At 38.5% G+C, this 26,544-nt stretch overlaps 1 protein-coding gene and 1 long non-coding RNA gene across 3 annotated transcripts in view; both read right to left on the bottom strand.

Moving 5' to 3' along the window:
• Positions 1-258: 258 nt before the first annotated feature.
• On the bottom strand, positions 259-4,923 carry LOC133224415 (uncharacterized). Its single transcript, XR_009728847.1, has 3 exons — positions 4,800-4,923; positions 1,233-1,323; positions 259-539 (listed from the first exon to the last, which is right to left on the bottom strand). It is a non-coding gene; the product is annotated as an uncharacterized LOC133224415 (long non-coding RNA).
• Positions 4,924-13,193: 8,270 nt separating this feature from the next.
• SP3 (Sp3 transcription factor) overlaps positions 13,194-26,544 on the bottom strand; it is a 36,031-nt gene continuing 22,680 nt past the window's right edge. For both annotated transcript variants that reach the window (XM_061380174.1, XM_061380181.1), the window contains 3 exons: positions 24,517-24,709; positions 17,483-17,679; positions 13,194-14,959 (listed from right to left, as the gene is read on the bottom strand). In XM_061380174.1, coding sequence (XP_061236158.1) covers positions 14,643-14,959; positions 17,483-17,679; positions 24,517-24,709 — 707 coding nt within the window. In that variant the 3' untranslated portion in view covers positions 13,194-14,642. The remainder of the gene's footprint in view (positions 14,960-17,482; positions 17,680-24,516; positions 24,710-26,544) is intronic.

The following is a 26,544-nucleotide window of genomic DNA, read 5'->3' as shown; positions in this document are numbered from 1 at the left end:
TTTCTTCCCACACTTGACTGCTTGCATCTTCTCTTAACAAAACAGTGTCTGCTTGACTCTAAGACAGTTTCTCCAAGGACACATCAGTGTCTCACACTTTGAAGCCTGTCTTTCAGTCAAGCAGTCCTTTTTCCGTCTTCAGAGAAGGAATAAGGTAAATCTTTAAGAGATACAGCAAATGTAAACAGTGTCAAAACAAGCAGGGGATGCTAAATTTACTTTAATGGGCTTTGACAGAGGTCTCCTGTTATATAGAAAAACAGGCTTTTGGTGAAATTAGTCGAGTCATCACAGTAAGAAGCAGAGTCTCACCACTTCCAGTCCCACTACTGAGTTATCCAGTGATTCCCAACCACCTGCTGGCAATTCACACTGCCTCTCTGGGCTGCCTTCCTGTAAAATTAACATATTCCAGCTGTTCTGTGGTCCCAGGCCTTAACCCTTGCCTCCTCTTACTAAGTACTTACTGTCTTCTTTTGCAACTTCTCTTTTCCCAAGCAACTTCAAGTCTCACTCTTTATTCAACTCTGTGATGAGGCCTAAGAGAAAGGGAAGCCATTTAGATTGCAAAGTAAAACAAACAAGCAAATGAGACCCAAATTGGGAACTTCTTGCCTTGAATTCAAGCACGCTAATTCTGTAGGGGTGAATAAGATAAAAAAAATTAGCTCTGTGCTGAATCTGAATATTTTGCAACCATTTGGTATTCTAATGGGAACATAAAAATAAATTATAAACAGGTCTTTAGCACTGCCCTTTCAAATTAATATTTTTGGGAAACAAAATTAGTCCTTGACACCCAAGCTTATATATACACGTTTCATATATGTATGAATATACACTTCCTTGTTCTAGTTCTATAGGAAAATTGCTGCCTTGGTATATTTATAATATGATAGTAAGGCAGATACAGCCTTAGTGCTGTTGCTGTGTGTTACTGGACATCATGACAAAAAAGTCAAAGAAAAAACCCTACAGTTTCTTTATGAAAATTAAAAAAAAAAAATAAAGTCTTATTTTGCTTTCACTAAACTAAACAAAAGTATGACAAGAATTTTATATGTTTCTTCTTGTTATCCATTTCTGTTCCCAAACACTATGGTTTATACTGATAATCAGATACAGCACACAGAATGAGTACTTATTCTTCAGCTGCCTCTGTGGTTCCCACCTACTAGGGGAAGGGTAAATAAGTTCTTGCTGCCATTAATTCTTCAAGAAGACTGCCTTACTTTGCTGCTTTTTGAAATACATTTTCACATCCTCAGGCACTGTGTGTGGCCAGCCATCATAACTGTTTCAGTTGAAAGGAACATGACGAATCTGTCAATAAGTCAAACACAGGGAAATAATTGGGGTTCTAAAATGTGAATCTGGGAGATGGTGGGGAGAGAATACTTACACTTCTGAAAGAAACCTCTCAGGAATAAGAGGTACTGTACAGAGACCAAGATAACATGGTAACATACATTTATATGCATAAATATACCCCCTCACATTCCAGCTGTTCACATATGAAGAATCAATTTATGTTCTGCCTGTTCTGTTTTGTGGCAGGACATACACAGTTCATATTACAAAGTCATTAGCTGATATACCTTATTGCAGAACTATTGTACTCTGTCAAATTCCTACAAATGGAAGCACTTAGGGCTGTAAATAAAATATCCATGACTGGTAACATTGACTTACACATCCTCCATCTTTAAAATTACTTTTAAAATTATATATTACTTCTAAAGGCATCAGGAACTGTACAGCATAGAAAGTAATTAGAGCATTGCATATCCATAGGAAGTACTTTAACAGATATAGAAAAACAGGGATAAAATGGATTACCCAAAAGCATGCAGGAATTGTTTCAGAGATGTCTCAAAATTTTGCAATTGAATTCTGAAAGAAACAATGAGCAAATATGGGAAATCCTATGCAAACCATATAAACAATTCTGTGGATGAGGACTCATCTTCTCTACAGAGCCCATATCCAGAGGCTTTTCCCTGCCCCTAAGGAAGATAATCAGTGAGATAGGGAATCTATTTTGGATATTTATTTCCTGATTAAATCTAAATTATTCCTTGGTTCCTTTCACTTTTTGTAATTTGGGAGCTTTAGGTCCTGCCTCTTAAGCTCTCAAAACTCAAGAGTCCATTTGAAAGTTTTCACTATGAGTATCTTTTGAAAGAAGAAAGACAGTAGTGTCTATCAACCTAAACTAGAACTGACTTTCAAGACAGTTAAGATAGCAGTCACATGGGGTTTGGTACATGCTTCATTTGCAGATGCTAAAATCGTATGTCTAAAAAGTGGGAATTTGAGGAGAAGTACTGATTTTAACCCAGAGTTACTCATCTCTCTGATTTATTTTTCTATTTGACTCTTTAGGAAAACTTATAGGGAAACTGAAAACACGAATTTTTTACTAAAACTTTTTTAATGGAAATTGGTATTTTAGCAAAATAGTGTTCAATTGCCACACTCTTAAAATGACTGCAGGAAGTCCAAGGTTTGGGGACACAGGGCAAGAGGCCTAACTTCGCGTGCTTTCTTTACCATTTTTAGTAAATGGTGCCCTTACTATAAGCAAGGTTTATATATAGTGATGATTACATCCTTCTAATGTACCATACAACAATGAAGTTTAACAGAGATGCTTTAGCAAGCTCTTGCAAAGCAACTTATCAACTTCTAAAAGCAGAAACTGACCAGTATGTAAAAGCACAAATTGCTATTACAAGTTGCCAAGTAAGGTGTTTAAAAGAGTTTAAAAGTCTTGCTCTCTGGGCTAGCTGGCATTTTTCTGAAGATATTTTCTAATAGTTTTCTTATTCAGATGGCTTCAAATGGTGATTTGGGCAGCTGGAACCTGGGGGCATATTTGCTTCATTACATACATTATTTTGTCAGCTGGAGCCGATTTTTTGTTAATATACAGATGGACACAGAAAACCTTCAAAGACTTTACAAATATATTTTGTTTAAAATGTAAATACAACCCTGGTATCATTAATAGCCAAGCTAGCTTGTTTCTCTTCACATTCTATGCCTTATATGCCAATAATCTCAGGGCTTTATTTTGCTTGATATAAATTTTCATTAAGCCCGAGGAGGGCTCTTTCTGTCTTTCCTGACTGATTCAGGTCTAATTGGCCTCTAAGGATAGTAAGCTGCTTGAGGGTTCTTTCAGAATCTGTGTTCCTCTGCTGCTTTGCCAAATCTTTTTTTTTTTTTTTTTTTTTTTTTTAATTTCATCCAGCAATTTGTTTCTATCAGGTCTTTTCTCCATTTTCCCTGCCACAGACAAAGCTGCTATGTTTTAATTCTGTCATTATACTTTATGAGCTTTCTCCCCCATCAGTGTTCTCAGAAGAAATGCCGTTTTTCAGGTAGCTCCACCTTTTATTTCAGAGTCTATTATGATATATCCTAAAAAAAAGGTTTAGTCAGGAAAAGTTTGCTATCTGTCTCTACTCCAGTTTAACTGAATCTCCATAATAGATGTGTGAGCTATTTAACCTCTTTCCAGCAAGGCTAAACCGACTGTAAGGAAGTCAGAACATAATTGAATCTAAGACAGAGGCAATATGAAAAATACGGAAAACCAAAAACCCCCTCATACATAAAGAATTGAAAAATACACAGAAAAACGCTTTCTTATCAGCTTTCTTTCTCTTTCTTAATAATCACGTAGAATTCTTGGAGCTTTTTTCCCTTCTTTTTAACAGGGGTGACTAGGTTTCTCACACAATTTCCTTTAAACTGAATTAAGAGGTTTGCTATCATTGTGTGTTTTCCTCACTTTTCATTCTCTTCTGTATGGATACGGAAGTCTCCATTTCAGCAACATATTATTTCCTTGAGCAGTACTGGATCTATTATTTGCTTGCTATACCTCTAATTTTGCTTTCATAGTTTCAGAAATAGTCCCATTCTGCAACTTAAGTAGCACATTTCCAAGCTCGAGCTCACAATTTGCTTTCTTGGGCTGTCTTTGCAGCCAGTACTCCTCAGTTCCTCTATGCAGCTTGCTTTATTTAACAAATTTCCAACCATAAAGTTTGTGACAGCCAAAGCCATTTCTCTTTTCATATGGCTGAATACTCAGAGAGTCAAGCTTAGCCTGAAATGGATTCTGATCTCTCGCTAAAGATGTTTGGGTTTTCAGTAGTGTAAACTACAAATTTTTAACCATGATATTCTCAAACATGCTCTCATGTCTGCATCATTTTCATCGTGCTCAAGAGCCTTTAAAAATGGGAAAGACAACTATTCCAGAATTTGGTGAAGTTCTGAATACTGACAGCAGAAATTGTAATAAGAGGAGTCTAGTAAAAGTCAGTAATTTACTGTACAACATTTTTTATGTCTAAGAACTAAAAATTGCACAGAAAAGCAAAAAACATATACTAAGTACTTTCTGTAAGAGGGAGAGAGGACAGAGGAAAGACTCTGGAGAGATAAAGGGAATGGGAGAGAAATAATACAAAGGAGATAGAGAAATCAAACATTAAGACAGAGAGAGGAATGACAGAAGCCCTCTGCTTCTGACCTGAATTATGCGGACGCTTCCCATTAAAGCAGCCACCTCAAATTAACACCTTGAATTAAATTCTCCATCCACTGAACATTAAGGAGGACATGATTCCATCACAGTCTTTGAGATAAAACCAAGTAACTGGATAGATGTTTAAGACTGCTGTTAGAAATGTTTTCTGTATTCTTTCTTGAAATGAAAAGAATGAGAGAGACAAGCACAGAAGTAAATAGTTAAACAGTTTCATGCAAGTACTTATGTTTACCTGGCTGAAGAGAAGCAGGAAAGCATGTTCTCTTAACTCAGATGCTTGCTTGTAAATAGCCTTGGACCCTTTTACTACCTTTGTCTTCCTCAAAACATGCAAAATTTTCATGCTCCAAGAAAAAAAATAAATATCTAAGATAACAAGCAATATTTCATTGCCTTCAAATGATTCCATATACAAAGGATATATAACAAAGGATACAAGATCTCTTTTACAAACAATGAAGCCACATATTACCCGATAGCATCAAATGCTGTACCTGTATCTCAGCCTGGTTGGAAAGTCTTGGGATTGCAGGACCACAATATTTCGCTTGCCTGCTATGCACAGATCTTCTGCACGAACTGAACTGACAGATCACAAACTGTGTTGCCAGACAGAGAAACTAAACAAGAAAAAAAGCAGAAAACTTTTGGCCTCTGTGGTCTTTTCCGGTTATTGCTACTTCAAGCATTTCCTTAGATTAAGTGCAGGTTAAAATATGCTCAAAGAGAAATGTCATTCTAAATTGCAGGGATCCCTAAGATGTACTGAACAGTGCATTTGAAAAACAAATCACATTTTGCGTGCACACACCAGTCTTTTAACATTCAGGTTGCAAACTGTTTCTATTTGACATGTCAAATGTGTGAGAGTTTTGGTGTTGTTGGTTTGGGTTTTTTAACTTACATAACTTTATCCATTTCTTTTAATGATTCTATTGTAATCTTTTACAGCTGTTCACATGCTCTGGTCCCAAACTCTGCAATTTTCTCACAGTATCTGGTGCTGAATTTCAAAACTAGCCTGATTTTAAAGTATTAAAAAAGTAATGAACACTGGGAGAAATTTATTCAAAATACTTACTCAATAAGTGTTTCACCTGATTAATTATTTGTTGCATTACACTGAACTGAGTTTTACTGTGGTGATCATCCACTTGTGTCATAAAAGTAGATGTAAGCCTTACCATAACAAAAGCATAAAACTTGTTTGTAAGCAATAAATTACTTATGAATTCACACACTTAATTGTATTTTTTATAAAAGGGGTTTCTCTAATTGTATAGGCTTTATTGCATGAAATTATATGGACTGTGATACCATATACGATGACTGGACAAGAGACATCCACGAATAGCGCTTTGAGCTTACTTAACATTGGCAGATGTAAAGATCCCTCAAAGTGACGTCAGACCACAATTAACTCTTTTGCCCCTTTTATGCGTTCAACAGTCAAGAGCAGGGTCCTCATTTTCTTCACATTGCTCCTCCCATAAGCAGGACAAAATAAAGTTATGAGCATTTCTACCCCAGAGCTTTCTGCCTCCCACAAATAAACAGACAAGGAAACATCTGTTGCTCTTGCTCGTAAGAGGCAGGAGGAGCAAAGGGGCTTCTTTGGAGAGCTGCAGAAGAGGCACATGTTAAGTAAGGCTGAAGATGAATGCAGTGGGAGGTTTAACGCTGGAAATGGCAGTTCACCTCCCTCACTCTGCTCCTGAAGCCGGACCTCATCCACAATTGCTCTGTGTTCCTATTTGACATCATACACGCACCGAGAGGGAAAATTGTAAAATATGCCAGGTCCCTCAAATCTCCCACATTTGAAATACTTCCCATTGCTATTCCTTCCTCTGAGTCCCAAAATGACATTAAGTATTGATATAATTTTCAAAGGTGTGCTATTTACAGGAAAAACCTGAATGGCTGCTTTGGAAGCATTTCAAGCTGTCAAACAATTATATATTTAGGGCAAATTACATTTAGTAAAAACAGCTACAGACACACATGGAAAAAATACGAATAAATCCCATTATCTCAGACAGCAGCTTTGCCACAAATAACCCTAGATGGAATTACACATTTAAGCCAAAAACACGAGGCACTGGCCTGCACATGACACCCCCTCACAGCCGCAGTGACCCTTCCTCACTGCCATGGCAGCACTCTGACCAAACACCATTTAAAAACAAAGCCCAACACTGACCAAAGGTCACTTAAAAAAACCCAGCACCACACGCTCACACCCTTGGCCTGCACCCCCACCAGACACATCCCACGCTCAGCCCCACATGCTGCCTGATGAGGGCAATGGGGGAGCAGGGGGAGGTTGAAGGCCACAGTGCCTGCCCCACCGCTAGGCCGTGGATCCCCTGCTGCAGGCAGGACCCGGGCCAGCCCTTTGGACTGGTCTCCAAAATAAATAATGTTACTTAATTTGTGCTGTCTGTGCGTGTGTACGTCTGTGGAGATGGATCCAGAACAGCTGTGGTAGTGTGAGGAGGGCTGTGAGTCCTTTGGCACAAGCGTCCCTGTGGTGTCTGGGCCTATGCTGCTGTCACTGGCCAGCTACGGCCTTACATGGCAAGAGAGATGCAGAGACCAGCTCTAGCCACAGCAGGCAATCAAAGCTTTTGTGGTGGAGGGAACTGGGAAACAGCCTTCTCAGACAACAAATAAAGCCAACGTGCAGAAGAGTCATAAAAGCCAAGAGGCAAACGTTGATTTTGCTACAGGACCAAGCCCCACTCTCGTATTTAGTTCCCAATCCAATTCCTAAACGCTGCTATCCCTGCATTTAAAATGAAAGGACAGAATTACCTCATAGCAGCCTTCTAGTATCTGAAGGGGAGCTATAGGGATGCTGGGGAGGGACTCTTCATTAGGGACTGTAGTGATAGGACAAGTGGTAACGGGTTAAAACTTAAACAGGGGAAGTTTAGATTGGATATAAGGAGGAAATTCTTTACTGTTAGGGTGGTGAGGCACTGGAATGCGTTGCCCAGGGAAGCTGTGAATGCTCCATCCCTGGTGGTGTTCAAGGCAAGGTTGGACGAGGCCTTGGGTGACATGGTTTAGTGTGAGGTGTCCCTGCCCATGGCAGGGGGTTGGAACTTGATGATCTTGAGGTCCTTTCCAACCCTAACTATTCTGTGATTTTATGATTCAGCCAGACACCACCCATAGCTGTTTTTCTCCATCATAAATCACCTTCAATTGTGTATATTACCCGATACACGCTTTATTAGTCCTCAAGCAATAACACATATCTGTGGCAAACCTCCATCTAGCATGTGCTCTCTTGCTGGGTTTATGGCATATGGTGACCTGTCAGGAGAACTATGACAGGAAAAGGAGGTGCACAACAGCAGTAAAGAGACAAAAAGCAGTAAAGACTGCTGTGGAAACATCACAAATGCCAGAAAGCTCTACGTAACACTCAAAGTTTTCCTTCTGTCCCCTTTCTTCGCTTTATTGTATCTCATCTGATCCACCTACAGCATTCACACGTGTCTGGAACCTGGACCCCAGAAGGTTTCAGTGGAGGGTTCAGGGATTAGGATCCATAAACTATACGAACTCTCACTGTTGTGTGTCTCCACAGCCTTCTGCAGTCCTGCTCCAAATCCCTTGTCCTACACATAGCTCTTTGTTGCCATCCTCACTTGGTTCTAACGTTTCACAAGTCTTCTTACCAGCCCATAAGCTCTGCCCCAGGAGTACTGCTTTATTAACTTCTTGTTCAGTGGCTGGTACTAACAAGCTGCTTGTTACCAGCCCATCTACCTCAGCTCTTACCCGCTCCCCAGTGCTGCTCTTGACAAACATGGCAGTGTTGCCACACAGACCTGTATCTACTGTAGCAGGGGTCCCAGCCGGGGTCCAAGGCTTACACAGTAAGGGATACAGCCGTGTCAGATTAGCTTGTGCTCAACACCTCCAAAACAGGTAGAGTGTGACCTGAAACAGCAGGAGTTCAGGGCTGGTAGAAGGTCCCAGTGCAGGCTGCAGCCAACCTAACAGCACAAGACATCCCTTCTTCCCTTTCTGGAGCCATCATTTTCACCACTAAAACTTCCAGTAGTACCATCTGCAGTACTAGAACCAGACTACAGTACGACAGGAAAGAAGGGTTCACAGAATGCACACACACAGAGAAAAAGGTCTCCAAAACCTACAGAAAGTAGAAGCAATGGGATTTTGTTGCATTCAGCCACCTTCCCTAGATACTGACAATGACTCACGCAGTGGCCTAGACAGAGAGGATAGAAAGCAGGAACCAATTTAACCAGTCAACGTATATCATTCTCATCACAAACGTCACCATGATGCCTCCACCATAGGGTGAACAGATGCACAGAATCCAAGTGATTTTTCCTGCAAACCTATACTAGGGTGTCATTTCTTAACACAGCAGCCATGGTGCTTGCAACATGATGGAGTAGACTGTTATTCTCCCAAGTGTTTGCCAAATCAAAACACAATCTGATGAAGGGGAAAAAAAATCCAGTTAGGAAGTGTCTGTGATGAAGTAGCCATTTGTGGGCTTTGTGCATAAATGACGAATAAAGTTATGTATCTTGCATAGGGGAGTAAGTCCTAAAGAAACAGAAGGGAGAACTTAAAACTGTGGGTGGCCCAACATATGTGAAAGTCAGGGACTCCTTTGGATAACATAACGTTTCAGAGATATTTTATCCAAACCTGGAAGCCAGCTCACTCATCTCTCTGAGGGCTCTTTTCCTGTCAGGGTCCTTATTTGAAAGACCTTTCTGGAGAAAGGTGTACTGGAATATGATGCTACTAATCAACTAATCATCAGTGCTTGAAAATTACTTGCTACAGTGATCTAGCAGCCTGCAATCCTTGGTATTGTTCTTCAAGTAGCTTTGTGAAAAATGCATGTGTTTTAAGATATATAGAGAAGTAAATCTTGTTCTATCTGTTAGGCATGCCACTAGCATGAGATCTGAGCTTTCAAAGGGAGCTGAAAAGCTGTGCACAAATTAAGAGTCACAAGTCTTGCTTTGGAACCTTTTCCTGCTGGTGTCCCTCTCATGTTGAATTCAGACTCCACGCAATTGGTCTGTTTGAGAAAGCGTAGCAGGGGAGGGAAAGTTATTTCCTTGCAGATAATTTTCAGAGCATTCTTCTGCCAACTCAGCAATGATAGGGCTTGAGAATGTGTAACAACTTGCCTGGACAGGGGCTTGGTGAGCCTCAAAATGCGAAAGTCAGTTCTGGAGTTACAGAGAGTCTCTGGTTTGAGTCAGAAATGCCTTTTAAGTAAACCTATGTAGAACCCCTTTCATAAAATATTTCCTTTTGATACAGTCTTTCAGAAACTAGAGCACAGAATAACCTGACACAAACCACCAATACACCTCTGGTGTGGAAAATGGGTGTGATTCCTGTCTAGTAGAGACACTAGAGTAGCACAGGGTTTCTCTCTACTGTGTTATGAAAGAAAAGCAGCAGACACTGTTTTACGTGTTCCTTCATTTCAAAATAAGCAAACCTTAAACCTTCTTTGTATGGGCAATTTTAGGTCCTAATAAGCATCAAGCTATTGGATTTACCATACAAAGTTTGAAACTAACTATAACTGTTAGAGAGAGTGAAGACCTTACCACTGAAGTGAAGAAACACTGGCAGGCACATTTCTGACTTCTGGGTGAAGAATCTTCAAAATAACATACTACTACCCCCCCACACACACATATGTACACAAAACATAGAAAATCTTGTATCCAACAAAATACATCCTTTGTGGTGAACCTAAAAATCCAGCTGTGTTCACATTTCATACATAGTTATGTTCCAAGTACAGAGTCTGAGGCACTGCAAAAAGCCATGCAGCACAATCCTAAACTAGTGGACAACTTGAATCTTTCAACTGCTGCGAAACCCCAACATCACACTGAAGAGCTTTTTTACCTTTTTCCTTTGCTTGTGGTCTCTTGTTGGTCTCAGGAACTGGGAAAGACAGATGAATCTGGACATGAGGTGAAGGCCCCCACACATCCTTGCTTCACTACCAGGAAGTGGTCACAGGTTCTTGGGACAAACTACTGATCCCATTCGGAGCAATACTGCTAAAAGCACCTACACATCTGACTAAGATCCTAGCAGGTGTCCTACAGATTACAGATACAGGTTACATGAAAGATGTACCAGAACACACTGAAGTAGTAATGAACAATTCTGGAGCATCAAAAGGAGGTGGTCTTTTTACAGAAAATACCATCTGCTAGATAAGATTTGAGCCAGCCATGTCAGCTGTTTCTGCCCTGTTCTACAGTGCATGCTCCACCCTTCTGGTCATAATAGAGGTGATAAAAACCTGGAGGAAAGACAACCACCTGCTCCTTACTTCTTTGCTTAAAGGAACTAAGAACCACTTAACAGGTGACTATGAGCTTCATTCCCCAGCACCCACAGCTAGTTAAACACACATATCAAAGCTTCCCTGAGGCCATTGGGAAAGCTTATCTTACAGATTCCAATATCTCAAAATGCCTCAAACCAAAACCTGGTATTTCTTGTTCAGACAAGCTGAAAGAAGAGCTCTGTGGAGTCCCTTCCAGGGGAAAACCTGAATCTTCAAACCAGAAATCCTGCTACTCATCAGTGTTTCAATGATATCATTCTCCTTAGTCAGTGCCCCTTGGCCTAGTAAATAAACCTCTTGTCTTCTACAAGAATCAGTAGTAGCTGCTAACTTTCAAGGATCAAACCATCAGTTCACTCAGGAATGAGGCCAAGAATACTTAGATTATAGGAAGTTACGTAAAAGCCTTGAATTCTGAAAGGAAGTACTCAGACTGTTGAAACTGGTAACATGGACTGCTCTCAAGCTCACACTCAGTTGCAGAACCAGTTTTAACGTCTTCTTTATTAGCAATTATGTCAGTCTGCAAGAGATATAAACCATCCAAGAATCTAAAGACTACTGTACCGAGAAACCATACACACAAGGAAGTCTGACATGAAGATAAATATATAAAGTGCCATAGAACCTACCAATAAGAAGCAAGAAGCACACCAAGCAACCATCATCAGGAACACATGAAGAACTGATCCACAAACTCGGAAAAACTTCTACAGAACACAGAATTTTGTCTTGGTATCATACGAGTTACTAGAGTGACAATGAAGAAAGCCATGAGGTAGCAACAACACAGATACACCAAAGTTCTTATACTTTGGATGGTGACCTTTGCCCTGCAGGTAAGCAGAGATCTTTCAAAACTTACTATCCCATAACACACAAACACATGCAGCAGTGTTCTCAAATAACACAAACACTATGGCTATGAGCCATTAGGCAATGGCCCTTAGACTACAGGCTTTCCATCAGTCTTTTTCCTACATATTTCCAGAGCTACTTTCTTCCAAAACTTCTACCTTCTGAAGCTTCTTAACAACAAAATATCCTACCAAAAAAAATGTGCCATCTAAACATTAATTAAAGTTACTACTTGATGCACTGAGCCTTAAAGTTCTGAGAAACTCAGAACTTGAATCTCATCTTCAGCAACGAGACATCAAAACCCTTGGCACCAAACACCTTCATCCGCAGATTAGCATGACTGAAAAGTGTCCTTCATAAAACTTTTGAAAAGCAGCTTAAGAAAGTAGCCCTCTTCCCTCCCTCTTAAAATAAAGCACAAATATAGCTATAAATGGCTAGAGATATGAGGAACAGAACCTAAGTATTAGCAATTGAAGTAATTTATACTAAAACACTCTGTGAACTAAAACAACTTTCAGAAACCAAGCCTACTCACCTGTATGAAGGAACTGGATTCAGAGTATATTTTAAAACATTGACAACATCCATGGAACGTTGCAAGGCTAAGCAGAACTGACTTCCCCCCCAAGCTGCTGCTTTTGTGACTTCCCAACTCTCTTATTTCATTGAATAGAAAATTAAGCGGATAGTGAATTAACTCCCTTTTCTCCATACCTGTCAATTCCTGTTGCTCTGAGTCTAAAAAAATTTGCATCACTTTTTTTTTTTTTCCATTAAACTACAAATGCAGAAAATCTCCCCTTTTTTCCAGTTCTCTCTTTTCTAGGCTGAATGCTACCATGTTTATCTTGAATTATTCAGGTCTTTCCTCTGGCCATTTGATACTCCAAGGCTTCAGACTTCACAAATAAAAGCTTTTCACTTTCATTACAGCATAATATACAACCATCGCCCTCTACAATCTCACAGTTCTCACTGGTCTTTCTTACTCCATGTACAACATCCCTTTCAGCCACAGCTCCCTATCGAGGCTGTCTGTATTGTGGCATGTAAGTATCAGAGGACTTAAATGCAACTTTATTTTGATATTCTATAGGATATGGACTATGACTCCCAGCACTGTTCAGCATAAGGTCAGAAAAGTTACCACTTTATATACCAATGTAATATACAGCAATGTGTGTCTGTGCACATACAGATGGGTTTTTTCGATAGCGAGGAGGTAGTGTATTACCATTTCCTCAGCCACAAAAGCAAAGGAAACACCATTTCTACTTCCCACCAGCTAATGCAAAATAATAAAACATCTCAGGCTATCAAGAGGTATTATGAAATTACACCTTATTAGTTAACAAGAAGTACAGTAAACGTAAGTCAAAAGAAAAAAAAAATAGTGTTTTATTAACTACCACACTGTTATAATACACTTTAAACGTACAATAAGGTAGCCTTTAAATTTGAGGTGGTTTTAAGAATAACAAATGAACAGATTTCCAAATGTTTGTAAATAGGTGAACTGCAGTAAGTATCGTTGTACATTTTTTGAAAATGGTATAGCACTTACAGACTGGCTATATAACTTCATTTTGTACATTTTTCTATAATTGAAAATATAAACAGTAATTAAAAAATAAAAAGAAAATTCAGCATAATAAAAAACATATATGTTTATCAGTTAAATGTACTGGATACATACAATTTTTAAGGGAAGAAGCAAAAAACGAAAGATGGCTGATATTTAAATGCAGATTGACTAACCAAAAACTAAACAACAAACAAATAAAAACCTCATAAACCCCCTAGTTCACTATGACTATATCCATATGTTTGGGAGTACTGTCAATATGGAAGTGATTTTCCTGTTGTATTTGCATATGTTATATTTTACTGGTAATTTACATAATGGCTTTTAAGGCCCTGGCAGACAGATGTTTTTTGGAAAAAAGATTTGATAAAAATCACTGCTGAGACACAATACACCTTATTTTTGGTCCTCCAATGTTCAAAAGAAGGGATATACTTCACTATAACATTTGCCTTACCACCCAAATGCCTCAACCTATACATATTTATTTCTTTAACATTTTAAACTTTTCAAACATTGGTTATATTGCCCACCTTGGTTATTGAAAGAATATTAACAAGACATCATTTTGGCAAATTAAATCTTAAACATGGCTTTTCAATAGGATTTAAAAGGTGACTATCCCTAGAGTTCCATGTTAAAATGTAGTTTTCAAAATCTTACAAGAGTAATGCTTAAAATATTGTACATAGTTAACCTAATTAAAATAATTAGCTTCAAAATGACAAGTTGATGAGCTAAGTAAAGCCTACACTATGTAACATTTGCTTGGAAACTTGATTTGTCAGTTATGCATAATAAAAATTCCAGTCATCAAGAAAATTACAAAATTTCTTTTATCATAACATGATTTCTTTTCACCCATCAACTTCTTTTATCTTACAATAGATAAATACCAACATGTTCTCATTTTTTACACTAAACCACACAGGATTGATGCATTTGGTTAGACTACCATTTCCATCTTTAAATTCCTTTTTTTTTTTTTTTAATATAACTTGGTAAAATTTCATCTCTTCTAGATTCCAAAAGTACCTACAAAACCCATGCAATTTTACCATTTTAATATACTATGGAATATCATACAAAGTAAGGCATTTCAGTGTCATGTATAACCAAGTTACTGTCAATCCAAAAATTTTTGCACATCAATAAAAAGATATCTAAGAACTTAGGAACAATATTCTTCTCACTACTGTATAAAAATAACCACAATTAATAGGTATCTTGTGTAATATTTACTCCATTGTCTCGTTTCCCGAAACTGTGACAAGCTGTAAAGGTATTTCAGTGTTGGTAAGAATATCCTGATTGCTGGTGCCAGATGTATTAACAGTTCCTATTCCTGAAACAGAACCTTGTTGAATATTTGCAAGGATAAGTGTTGTTCCTCCTGCAGTAATCAAAGTATCATCAGGTGTTGCTTCTACTGATGCCAGCACTGTACTGCTAGAGTGAATACCTTTTTTATTCTGATGTGTTTTAATGTGTTTGGCAAGGTGGTCACTTCTCATAAAGCGTTTTGAACATTCTGGACAGACAAATTTCTTCTCACCTGTCACAGAAGATAAGAAAAAAAATGTTTTCAAGAACATTAAAAATATCACATGTGCACCAAAAGGTGGGATAACTCACTGCACCTTTACAAGTCAGAATTCGAACAACATTTATACTGAAGAAAAAAACAATCCAGTGTGACAAACTTGCATGTTAAATTTCTAGACACCCATACTTTAAAATAATGGATTTATTTTTCTGTCTCACCAAGCTTGGAGAGATCTTTCAGACAAGCTAAAGACTACTGCCATCTCACACCCTCAGGCTACCAAGTTTCACTGCAATTATTACCAATAAATAACTTTTAAGAGGAGAACAAAAGACTATATGAGTTCCTACAGAATCACATTTGAGACTGATGGACAAGATTACAGAATTTTTTGGTTTGGAAGATTATTTAGTTGGAAGGGACTTTTAAGATCACCTAGTTCCAACCCCCCTGGCACAGGGAGGGACACCTTCCAATACACCAAGTTGCTCAAAGCCCTGTTAAACACTTCCAGGATGGGGCATGACAACTTCTTTGGGCAACCTGTTCCAGTGTTTCACTACCATCACAGGTCATACCACTACATGCCCTTGTAAAAAGTCCCTCTCCATCTTTTTTGTAGGCTGCTGTAAGATATCTGGGAGTCTTCTCCCAGACTATCAGCTCCAACGCTCTCAGGCTGTCTTCATAGGAGAGGTGCTCCAGCCCCCTGAGCATCGGTAATTCAGGGTTGAAGGGTCATCTGTGGGTCTCTAGTCTGATCTCTCACTAAGCAGGGTCAGCTATGAGGTCAGACCTCCTTGCTCATCCAGCTTCATCTTGAAAATCTTTAGGGATGGAGACCACATAATCTCTCTGAGCCTCCCATTCTAGTGCCTGACTGTCCTCTGGTTTGAACCTCTCGTGTTTCAACTCAATCTGTTGCCTCTCATTCTCCACCATGCATCACCATGGAAAGTCTGACATCTTCTTAATGGTAGCCTTGCAGATATTAAAAGGTCGCTATTAAGTTTGCCCCTGCCCTTATTGTTCTCTTTTTACAGCTGAATAAGCCCAGTTTCTACAGCCTCTCCTCGTAATGCAAATGCTCCAGCTTCCTAATCCTCTTGGTCACCTTTTAGTGAACTCAATCCTTGACTGAGTTGATCAATGTCTTTCTTCTGTTGGGGGCTGAAAACTAGATGAAATACTCTAGATGTCATCTAATCAGTGCTGACAAGAAGGGGATGATCACTTCCCTAGAACTAGTGTCCCTGCTTTTGTTGATAAAAGCCCCGGCCATCTTTGCTACTGGCTCCTGCTCATGTTCTGGCTGTCCACTGAAGGTACTTTTCAGCAGACCCGATTCCCAACTCAGTGTTTAGCCTATGTTTAGCAAAGGTTAATTCCCTCCCAGGAACAGTACTTTGTGTTTATCCTTGCTGAATTTCATAAGGTTCCTCTCAGCCCATTCATTCAGCCTCAGTCCTCCAAATAGCAGCCTTACCCTCAACTGCATGGACCAGTTGTCCCAGTTTGGTGTCATCTGCAAACCTAAGAAAAGTGCACTCTCTTGCCTCTGCCAGGTCAGTGATAAAGACATTAAAACAGGTCAAAGGATAGATCCCTGCAGTTCTCTACTTTCTACTAGTATGCAGGTACACAAGGAACCACTAACCATACCTCAAAGCTGGATCATTCAACTCGCCTCTTTTTTTTTTTGACCCATCTGTCTGTCCATACAGATGGAACATAACATCTTGAACAATGGGTTCAAGCATCCAACATGTCTAGCAAAAGCATGTCATTAGGTATAAAATATGAAATATTTTTCATGGACATTGCACAGACATTTTTCTAAGCAATGTAAATGCTGATAAGCACTTATTTATCTGTTGTCACTGGGTTTTTCACATTGTCTAATTTTAAAAAGTAAGCATCCTGTAGACTGTAATTATGGGTTCAGTTTATAGGAAAATGGGCAACACAGACAACAAACTGCTCCTTGAAAAGATGGTAAATCTAGACTGATTTATTTTCTTTGTATTAGACGAAAGAAGAAATGTGAACCTGGAGTCCCTAATGGGGAGGTCTAACCATAAAACTAGAAGATGCAGAATGATGCACCACCACTTGCTCTTCCTTGATTTTGTTAAGAATATCTAATCTCTTTGACATCTAGTACACTTTTTTGTTTTTATTTTTTAAAAAGAGAGGAAACTACTGAAATTTTAAGCTGGTACAACAGTTCAATCTGGTTCAAATGAATTAAATGCACTGCTGAACCTGAATCAAAGTATTCTGATTAAGCTATATTAGATACTAGCTTGAAAGTCAGTTCCGAATCAAATAAAGGTAGCCAATTTTCCTCCTCAGACCTACCAATGACACCAAAGCGTGTGCATAGCTCTAAATATTACCTGATTTTAGAAAAGTCACACAACATTAACATAAATCCAATACAAAGATCTGTTCTCCCCTTAAAAGTTATTTATCCAGGCCCCCTCAATGACACATCTTTAGTTAAATGCACCAGAAAGAAAGACTGAAAACCTGTGTGTGTTCTTCGGTGCCGCTGGAGCTCATCGCTGCGAGTGAACCTTTTGCCACAGAACATCCAAGTACAAACAAATGGACGCTCTCCAGAATGCCAGCGGAGATGAGCTCTCAAATGTGAGGTTTTCCCATATACTTTACCACACCCTGGTATGTGACAAATATGTTGCTTCTTTTTTCCCAAATTGGAGCCTCTGCAAATAAATAAATAAATAGATAAATAGATGATGATAGATAGATAGATAGATAGATAGATAGATTCCTCCTAAATAATGGTCACATATGTAAGTGAGGTAATATATCCCAAGAGACCTGCAAACAAACCTGAGCAGCTTCCCATTTTTATTTCAAATACAATCAGAGTCCAGTACACTCCATAAGAAGCTGGAACTAAATTCTATAATGCCATTCCAATTCTGCAACAAACTATATAAATGTATCATCATATGAAATGTAAATGATAGAAGTGTAATCTTTAGCAAGCATACATGAAGTTGGAAATACAGTCATTACAGCAGTTTGCACCACTTTGATGCTGAAGTGCCCATGTTTTAAATTTCTCCCAGTTTCAGTTTTTACCATACACCAAAGACAGTTTTGGCAAAGAAGAAACACGAATGCCTGTAATTGCCAAAACGGAAGCTGGAGATTTTGGCAACTGAGAAGAGAACAGATGGGATTTTTGGCATCTTGGGGAAACTTGAGAAGCAGTTTGGGGTTGGAGGACAAGCGTACTAACCTGAGTATTGCCACTAAAAGGAGAGGCAGTGAAACAGCTCATCTTGCTGAAACTTAAATGAATTCTTTGGTATTTTGAAAAATTTGAATTTGGTAATTTGAAAAATCCATCAAAATGAACAGGTCATTCACAGTATAATCCAGACCACTGAGCTTGATGCCTATTTTCAGGTACTATCTCACTGAAATGGCAGGTGACTGGTTCAGGGAAAGTACCTAACACAAAAGCCTTTTTGTTTTGTTTTGGGGTTTTTCTTGGTTGGTTGGTTTTGGTTGATTAAATAAAAACACAGATAAGAGCCTCTGAAGACCCAGAGAAAGAGCTCAGTCAGGACAGTGCAGGACATCATGAAGGATTTTAGCCTATTTAAGTGTTTGCTGCTGCTGAAAGAAGCACCCCAGGGAATAGATCTATCAGACAGCGCAGCTATACGAATGGTGAATGCTGGTACAAAGGAGGAGGTTGGAAAATGCAGCCAAGGATTAAGCTATCTTATTCATCAACACTGTTAACTTAAAACAGCTTAAGTGGATTCTGAAATCACAGTCTTGGGAACTCCATTCTCCATGGCTGATTATACAATTTTCAGTTGCTTCCCCAGGGCATTTTTTTTTCCTTAAATTCAATGTTCAACTTCTTAACCGTTCAATGCTGAAAGATTTGCCAAGCAACTATTAGACCTAGATCAGCATCCCTGTATTCAGATCAGTTCTGGTTTACACATAATGAGGGTTCAGTGTAAAATGCAGAAACACTTTTAAGGAGCTAGCGCTTGGAACAAGCATTTCTGAATAGGCACAGAAACTAATTCACTCTAACAAGTCACAGCATCTAAAGGGAATTCCAACCTAAGCACATGCAAACTGAAAACATTACAGACAGTCCAGAAAAGAAGGTAAAATCCAATTAAGTCCTAGAAAATGTTTCTAAGAAGTCTTAATATAGAGTGATCTTCAGAGTACTTCTTTAGCCATTTTGTCTTAGAAGAAAAAAATATTACTTTTACATAGTTATTATTTGCCATGACAATGTAGGTTTTGACTTCAGAACAGGTTCAATGGCAGTGGAAGTAACAAGTCCAGAAGGCTTTCGACCCTGCTGTGGTAGCATTAGGCTCATATGAGCCTATGGGTATGGTGACAGAAGAGATTCTGCTTATCTATCTGTTTTGGTTTGGGTTTTTTATTTATTTTCTTTTATTGCCACCCCTCAATCCTTAGCCTTACAGACATTTCACCTAGGCCTGTTATACCCAGCTTGTTTCTACATTTCATGCAAACAGTTCTCTGACATCTGGCCTGATATGACCTGTTAAGCTATTCCATCATTATTAGTCTTGGCAAGAATACTTGGGACTTAATTTTCCCTTTTCAAGTGTCCCAGAAGAAGATCACTTCTTTGGAACAGCACAAACACTGCCTTTTTTACACCACCTAACTGAGCTGAAACACCCATTATTGGTTAACCTTTGCTACATCTAAACTGTCAGATTCACGCTTTTCCATGGCCTTCATTCAAGCCAAGGTTAGAAAGCAAAATTAACTGTAATGTCATGCCTTTAACTTTGTAATATGCCACCTACACAAAAGCTCAATATTCATAAGTTTCGAAGATTCTGACAAACTCACGCACTCAACAAAGTGTCTTTAGCTTGCCCCTTTTCTTTTCTCATTTCTCAGCCTCTGCAGATAGCTAGGCCACCACACAAAACACACTATCTATAACAGTTCCTGTGGCATTTATCTACAAGCCCATAATTCCCAGCTCCTGGGACTCCAAGGAAGTAACATTCTGTATTCTTCCTTTTGTCCTATTACAACTGTTTCCACAGTTCTCAAGCTCTGTGTTCACTTTCACATAATGATTCAGTTCAGGTCCCCTTGTTTGGCGGCTCAAGACATTCAGCAATTGCAGTGCAAGGCAAAAGAACACCCATGGTCTTTCCCCATTATACAATCTTGGTAACAGAGAGAATTCTCCAGAGGATCCTTCTGCTCTGTGTCTTTAATTGCCTGTTCAACTCCATGTGACCCTAAGGAGTGCTCGACCTCATAAAAAAAAAATGTATTTCTGCATTTGAGAATCTATTTCTGTATATAGTATTTTTTTTTTATTGGGCGTTTCATCCTCACACCTTCTCCAAACATAATAAGTTTTCCCCTCCACAATAATCAGTACAAGTATTTTGTAACCTTGCATGATACAATACATAAATGTGACACTAATGACATAAAATTGCATCAGAATTCCCCTAAAATAATTTTATGGTTCTTATGTCCATCACTTGTACTTGTTTAATCGCACCTTTAGTCTAGACTGAAGGAAATAAAGGTTCAACTCACAGTCAGCTTAGGTGACATGCTTAGAACCACATAGGCTACACCATCTAACTGGTGATGGGAATTCCTTAGTGGACTTCTAAGTTCAAATAAAAGGGAAAGTTAAAGATCCACAGAATGAAATCCACAAGAATACTGTGAATTACTAAGTGTATTTATTCTATATAACTTCATATAGGCATCTGCATGTTTGTTTCATGTGTGCTCTGAACTGACTGGATATGAGCCAAATTCTATCTGGATGCTTTGCAGCTGTGACAGTCTGGCACTATGCCCCAACACATCATGCTAAGAGGCCTTTCCTGCTTCACTGGCCAATAACCATCATCACTGAGTAAACAGATACAACTCAGGCCTACTCCTCGACTAGAATCTTCAAATCAATTAATATTTAAGTATTTTCATAGTACATTTTAGCTTCATAAAGCTCAGAAACCATGCTTCTCAGTAACCATTCAGAATGCAATGGTTTCAGCAGGAGATGGGTTCATGCACTGAGAAACTAGACTTCCAGTCCAGCAGTACTTTCAGAAGGAACATGAAGTATTTCAAGGGTAAAACACAGCCCTATCAGTTATTTTAAGAACGTGTATTTTAGAGTTACATACCTGAAGTGGTACTGAGAAGTACTGTTCCTCTATAGGTCCCGACAAGTAGTTACATCTCAATGTAACTCTAAATGTAATTGAGGGAAGGGTGAACTTTCCACCTAACTTTAGACACCCTAACTAGAAGCTTCACACAGATGTTTAGGATGAGAGTCATTGTTTGAGGTACATATATCTCTCTCTCCTCTTGCTTATCCCCCATTTACAATATAAGCTTGAGGCTATAATGTTTTAATTTACATATCTAATACATCATCCTCTTCCTTTCCTATCTTCCCCCCTGCCAAGTAAGGTGAAGATAACAGTGGCTTCCTACTTCACAGGACTGGTACAAATAGAAATTTTTTGAAGACTTTAATGTAGTCTAATTCCGTATTGAAATCAAAAAACACCAAGAAAAGCCAACATCAAAAACTAGAAGGAACTGTTCTCAACTCCCCTTTCCATCCAGAAAATAAAGAAAGGCAAGAAATACCAAAACTAAGGTTACACAAAAGATAAAATTATGAAGAAGTCTCTGCATACACAAAGCCATGCACTACCTTTTCCTACCCCATTCAGTGCATAGGAGGGACAGTATTCACTGAGTGAAATGCTATGTATCTTTTCTGTACTGTTTTAATGTGATTTTCTTGTCTTACTAGTTACATATTATTTAAGTACTATCTTAAACACAGATTTATTCAAGTTCCCCTGGGGTTTTTTTTTAATCTCATCACACGCACTCACAATACTCAGTGCCTAAGCACTTCACAAACACTAATGAATTTATCATCTTGCAACACTCCTATGTAGTGAACTTGAACTAGTACAATCATTTTGTAAATCCAAATCTGAGGTAGAAAGAGATTAAGGCCAAGACTGTCGAGCAGCTACCAGTTTGAGGTGTCGAGTTCAATATAGCAAAACCATATTTTCTTAAGAGTACTGCAGATGCTCACAATTCAACTCAATCCACTTATTTCCAGAAATGAACTCAGTACTTCTGCAGCGCAAAAGGTGGGATGGATAGACAAACATCTCAGAAACTTCAGAGCCCTGTTGCTGCAGTCCCATAACTCATTTCCTAAATGTCTTCCAGTTTCTGCAATTAGTGAAGCAGGTGCCAATTGCTACGCAGCCCTGATTCACTACCTGTGCATCATCCATCCCATCCACTGAATGCCAGTGGGGTCATCTGAAAAAACCAGTCTGTGGTCATGTAATTAGAAACCAAATTATAATGTATATGCACACGGGATTAAAGCTGCCCACAGTACCTTAATTTTGGCATTTGCCAACTTCCACGTTTTTCACTTTGCAACCCTTGCATCATTTTAAGAATTGTGAATGCTATCTGAAAAAAAAATTATAAAAGCAAATGTCCTATTATTCAAAACTCTGCGAGTCACCAGCAGATTTGAAAGACAAATAAAAAAAAACCTCAGAAATACAGCACTAGGGATACAAGTAACTGCAGCAGCTATGGAATGTGATCAATGTATATCAGCATGAGAAAGAAAGTATTTCTCCAAGTGGGCTAGACTCGGTGACAGAATTATACATTCTGGTGGGAAAGTTACTCTAGCAACTGTAGACACTTTCACTCTTTTTGTTTCCCACCACTGTCTCCTTCATTATCCTGTTTCTCTTCTAGTTCTAATTCTTCTCACATCCTGACCTCCTGTCCTACTTTTTCTACTTACTTTGTACACTTGATGTGTTCAGTCCTTCCTTTACAGTGGATTTCAGTTTCGCACCTATCTAAACTCTGTTCTAGCTCTTACCTCAATTCCTCCCCAAGTTCCCACATCTAAATTTCAGTCAGACTAAACCCTTCTTCAGACTTTATCATCTCAAAAAGATTCTCTCTTGGGCTTTGACTTTAAAATTTGGTGTTATACACAACATCGATTAGGAGGAAGAGGACTTTAAAGTAAAGATACCTCTAGGTTAAAGACACTGTAGTTTGAAAGAGAGCATGAGGAAGATGGAACATGTGAAATCTCTACGTTTTCTAAGAGCATGGCCAGTACAAATAACATTTTCAGAGTTCTCCTAGACTAAGTAAATCTCAACCCAGGGCATACTTTGGGCAGATCTTCATAGCAGAGCCTAGGTTCACCAAGAACTTAGAAATGTCTGTGCTAGGTTTCAGTGAAGTATACATCAGGATTTAGGAAGAGGAAACTGATAGACAAAGATACCGTATAACCTTAACTGAAGATATTATCACCAGCTTCATCTGTGATGCAGATGTTTAGAGAAGTGTTTTGTCTCAAACACTTAATATTTACTCTGCATGACCACCTAAAGATATCACCTCTCCATACTTGCAAAATGGGTATCTAGGATATACAGCAGAAACCCACTGAGTTTTGACACAAAGACATATTCAGTACTATTCAGTCCTATTAGAACTCTTAAAGCCATAGGACACCCACAGGTTCTTCAAAGAGAACTCAGTAATTTGCACTACAGTTCTCACATAAATAAGGATTTCTATTTTAGAGAAGAAACTATTCTCAAAATGACAAATTTTAGTGTACTGGAAAGAAGCCCCTACACTATTATATCAAGCACATACTCCTAAATATTTTCACTTGTAAAAGACCACCTATTATCCCTACTTCCTCCCTTGTATACATAATAGGGATGTTTAAAACAAAGGGGTTTGGAATAGAATAAAAGCTTTAGAATAATAAAAAGCTGAAGAATACTTTCATGAGATAAAGAATAATAAAATATGGCTTCCTATGCGGCCCAGAAGTTTTATATGAATTGGAACTTAGTACCTCTCTGTTAGCCACTGACCCTCCACTAACTCCACTGACTGAAAACAATCAGCCAATGCAAAATTTGGTATTTAGAGTTATTAAACAAACCTTGTTTTTCTTTGGAAACCAGTGAATAAGAAAACCAGGATAGCTGTATTTTTATAACACTCTCAAAGCAATCAAACTGTGGAAAAAATGCTCAATCAGTGAGGAAATGCGGGAATACAGGATTTAATCAAGTCCTTGACATGCAATAGGAAGCCAATCACGGATGTGCATATTCCAAAATATTTCATTTTCATATTATTTAGGGCAATGTTCTATTCCCCCTCACTTGTACTAGGTGGCATCTAACTCCATTTTTTTTTCTAATTAATCTCAATGGAGTAACTCAGAGAGGATGGAATAATATGCTCATTCATTTGCAAACTCAGAAATAAAAGCGTCAGTCCTTTATTGTATACACTCTTTTACATAACCCTCTAGTTTTCTTTCACTGCAGACAATTGCTGTTAACTAAGGCTCCTTTTTCCTCACTCAGTTTTTGTTTTCATCATTACATCATTATATGACACTGAACATTACGTACCTTCCACCACCTTCTTTGCAGTTGGGACATGTGCAAGCTACCCGTCGCAATCTTTTTGCCTCTTGATGTGGTTGGTCCCCTTCCTCATCTACCACCTGTACTCTCAAATGTGTTAGATCATTGGTATTCAGTGTAGAATCACCACTGAGCTGCCACTCTTCTGGATCTGGCTCCTCTTCTTTAATCCTAATATCTGAGGAAAAGAACAAACACAGATCCATCAGTAGCCCATTAAATAGAGAGAAGGAAACCATAATGATCAAATCTGTTTTAATGTTGAGAGCACTATGGCAGTCAAAAGTCAACATCCTTCAGTGCCTACTGACGTTGCTCCTCTGCCCTTGTAACCTGTAACGTATTTAAAAAGTTTATCTTACTATACATTTCAAAGTTGAAGACAAGCTATAATGAATTATTAAAGTTTAAGTTTGAACTGTTCTTGGTAAGGAAGCTGTCACCAGGAGGATATAGCTTGCTTGAAACTTGGGAAAAGCCTGAAGAAGTTGGGCAAAGGTTGAGAAAAAAATTGTAAATGCATTGTTTCAAATAATCCTGAGTTTGAAATAATCCACTTATATTTCCTCAGAATTTCTCAATTAATGTATTCTAGTAGAAAGAGCTTTTCTTTTTCAGAAGTTTTCAGTATGCACAGTGATAGGAGAAACCAATTACATAAAAGGTTTTGACCCACGAAAGACCAAGATATGTAAAGAAGACCAAAAAAAAAGTCATTCTTTTGTTCCATTTTCCCCTTCTCACCTCAAATTTATGCCTTTTCCACCATAAATAGAGAAGAAAACTTTTAGGGAATAACGTTATTCAGCATTAGAGAGAGGTGAGCAGCACACAATGTACTTCATTTTGATGAGCTAGTAGTTAAAATATGTCTTTGCCATTTCATGGAACCCTCAAAGAACCCTCTTAAGCTATCCTCGTAGGATGGACATTTGCAAGTATGTATACCCTCTCCCCACAGAGTATTCATTCAAGATAATCCAAGAACTAATACAGCATCAGAGCACACTGCGAAACAACAACTATTTTAACAAACGTACATATTAATAAGATTTAAAAAGACAGTTTCTATGTGTCATTTCAAAAATCTGAACCCTAGCCCCTTCTTTGATTCAGCAGAGTAGCTGTGTGTCTTTCTGGATATATTTAAGAGGATGCTTTCTCTACAGAAGAGACTTAGTTACCACATATATTTTTATCCTTTACTCAAATCTCACTGTAACACTGAAACCTTAACTGAGCACTGTGGCCACTCTCAATTCTTTCTGGAAGTCTGTGCATAAGCCATTATCTGTATAATGAAGACAAACTGCATGAAGAAAACTTAAGAAAAACTGCTGTGTCAGATCATAAACAGCATCCTGTCCCATTAGAGGTTAGGAAAGAAATTCATGATAAAATACGTAAAGAGCATTAGCTACCTGGTCTACCTTCCTGATCAGCATTCATCACGTGTAGCTACACACAAGTTTGCTTGTTGTTAATAAAGTCTCAGTCTAGTCTCTCTCAACACCACAGTCTGCCTTCCTTTTACTTGCACATGTATAATAACCATTTGCAGGACTGTGCTGTAAACTACATTACTGATGTGACTAAAGTTAAAATAATTCTCTAGGAAGCCACTCCATTGGGAAGAGAATTCCAGGTTAGAAACAGGGAAGTCTAGAATATTTATCTGGTTTGGCTACAAAAGTCAATACTAGGAAATTACCTGCATTAGTATGACAGGCTCTGAGCTGTGGGAATCCAGGAACCAGCACACTCACTTTTGCTGACTCTTTGCACATGTGGCAACATCCAGCAGAATTACAGTGGTAAGCCTGTCCAAAGTCACCTGCACACTGAGCTCCACTGTTACCATAAGAAGTTCACAATTTCACACAGTAACTTAACAAGTATCTTCCATGTGAAGACCTAGAAAACCTGTGGTGACCTCCAGACACCAAACTGTCTTTCCTACCAAATTCAGTCATCTTCTGAGACTTGCCTACAAAACCATTTTATTATCTGTAA

Source organism: Neopsephotus bourkii, unplaced genomic scaffold (genome assembly GCF_033783945.1).
Source record: "Neopsephotus bourkii isolate Nb327-2 ecotype Australia unplaced genomic scaffold, CSIRO-AGI_Nbou_v1 NB_196, whole genome shotgun sequence".
Taxonomy (NCBI): domain Eukaryota; kingdom Metazoa; phylum Chordata; class Aves; order Psittaciformes; family Psittacidae; genus Neopsephotus; species Neopsephotus bourkii.
This window is presented reverse-complemented; position numbering and strand designations above follow the sequence as displayed.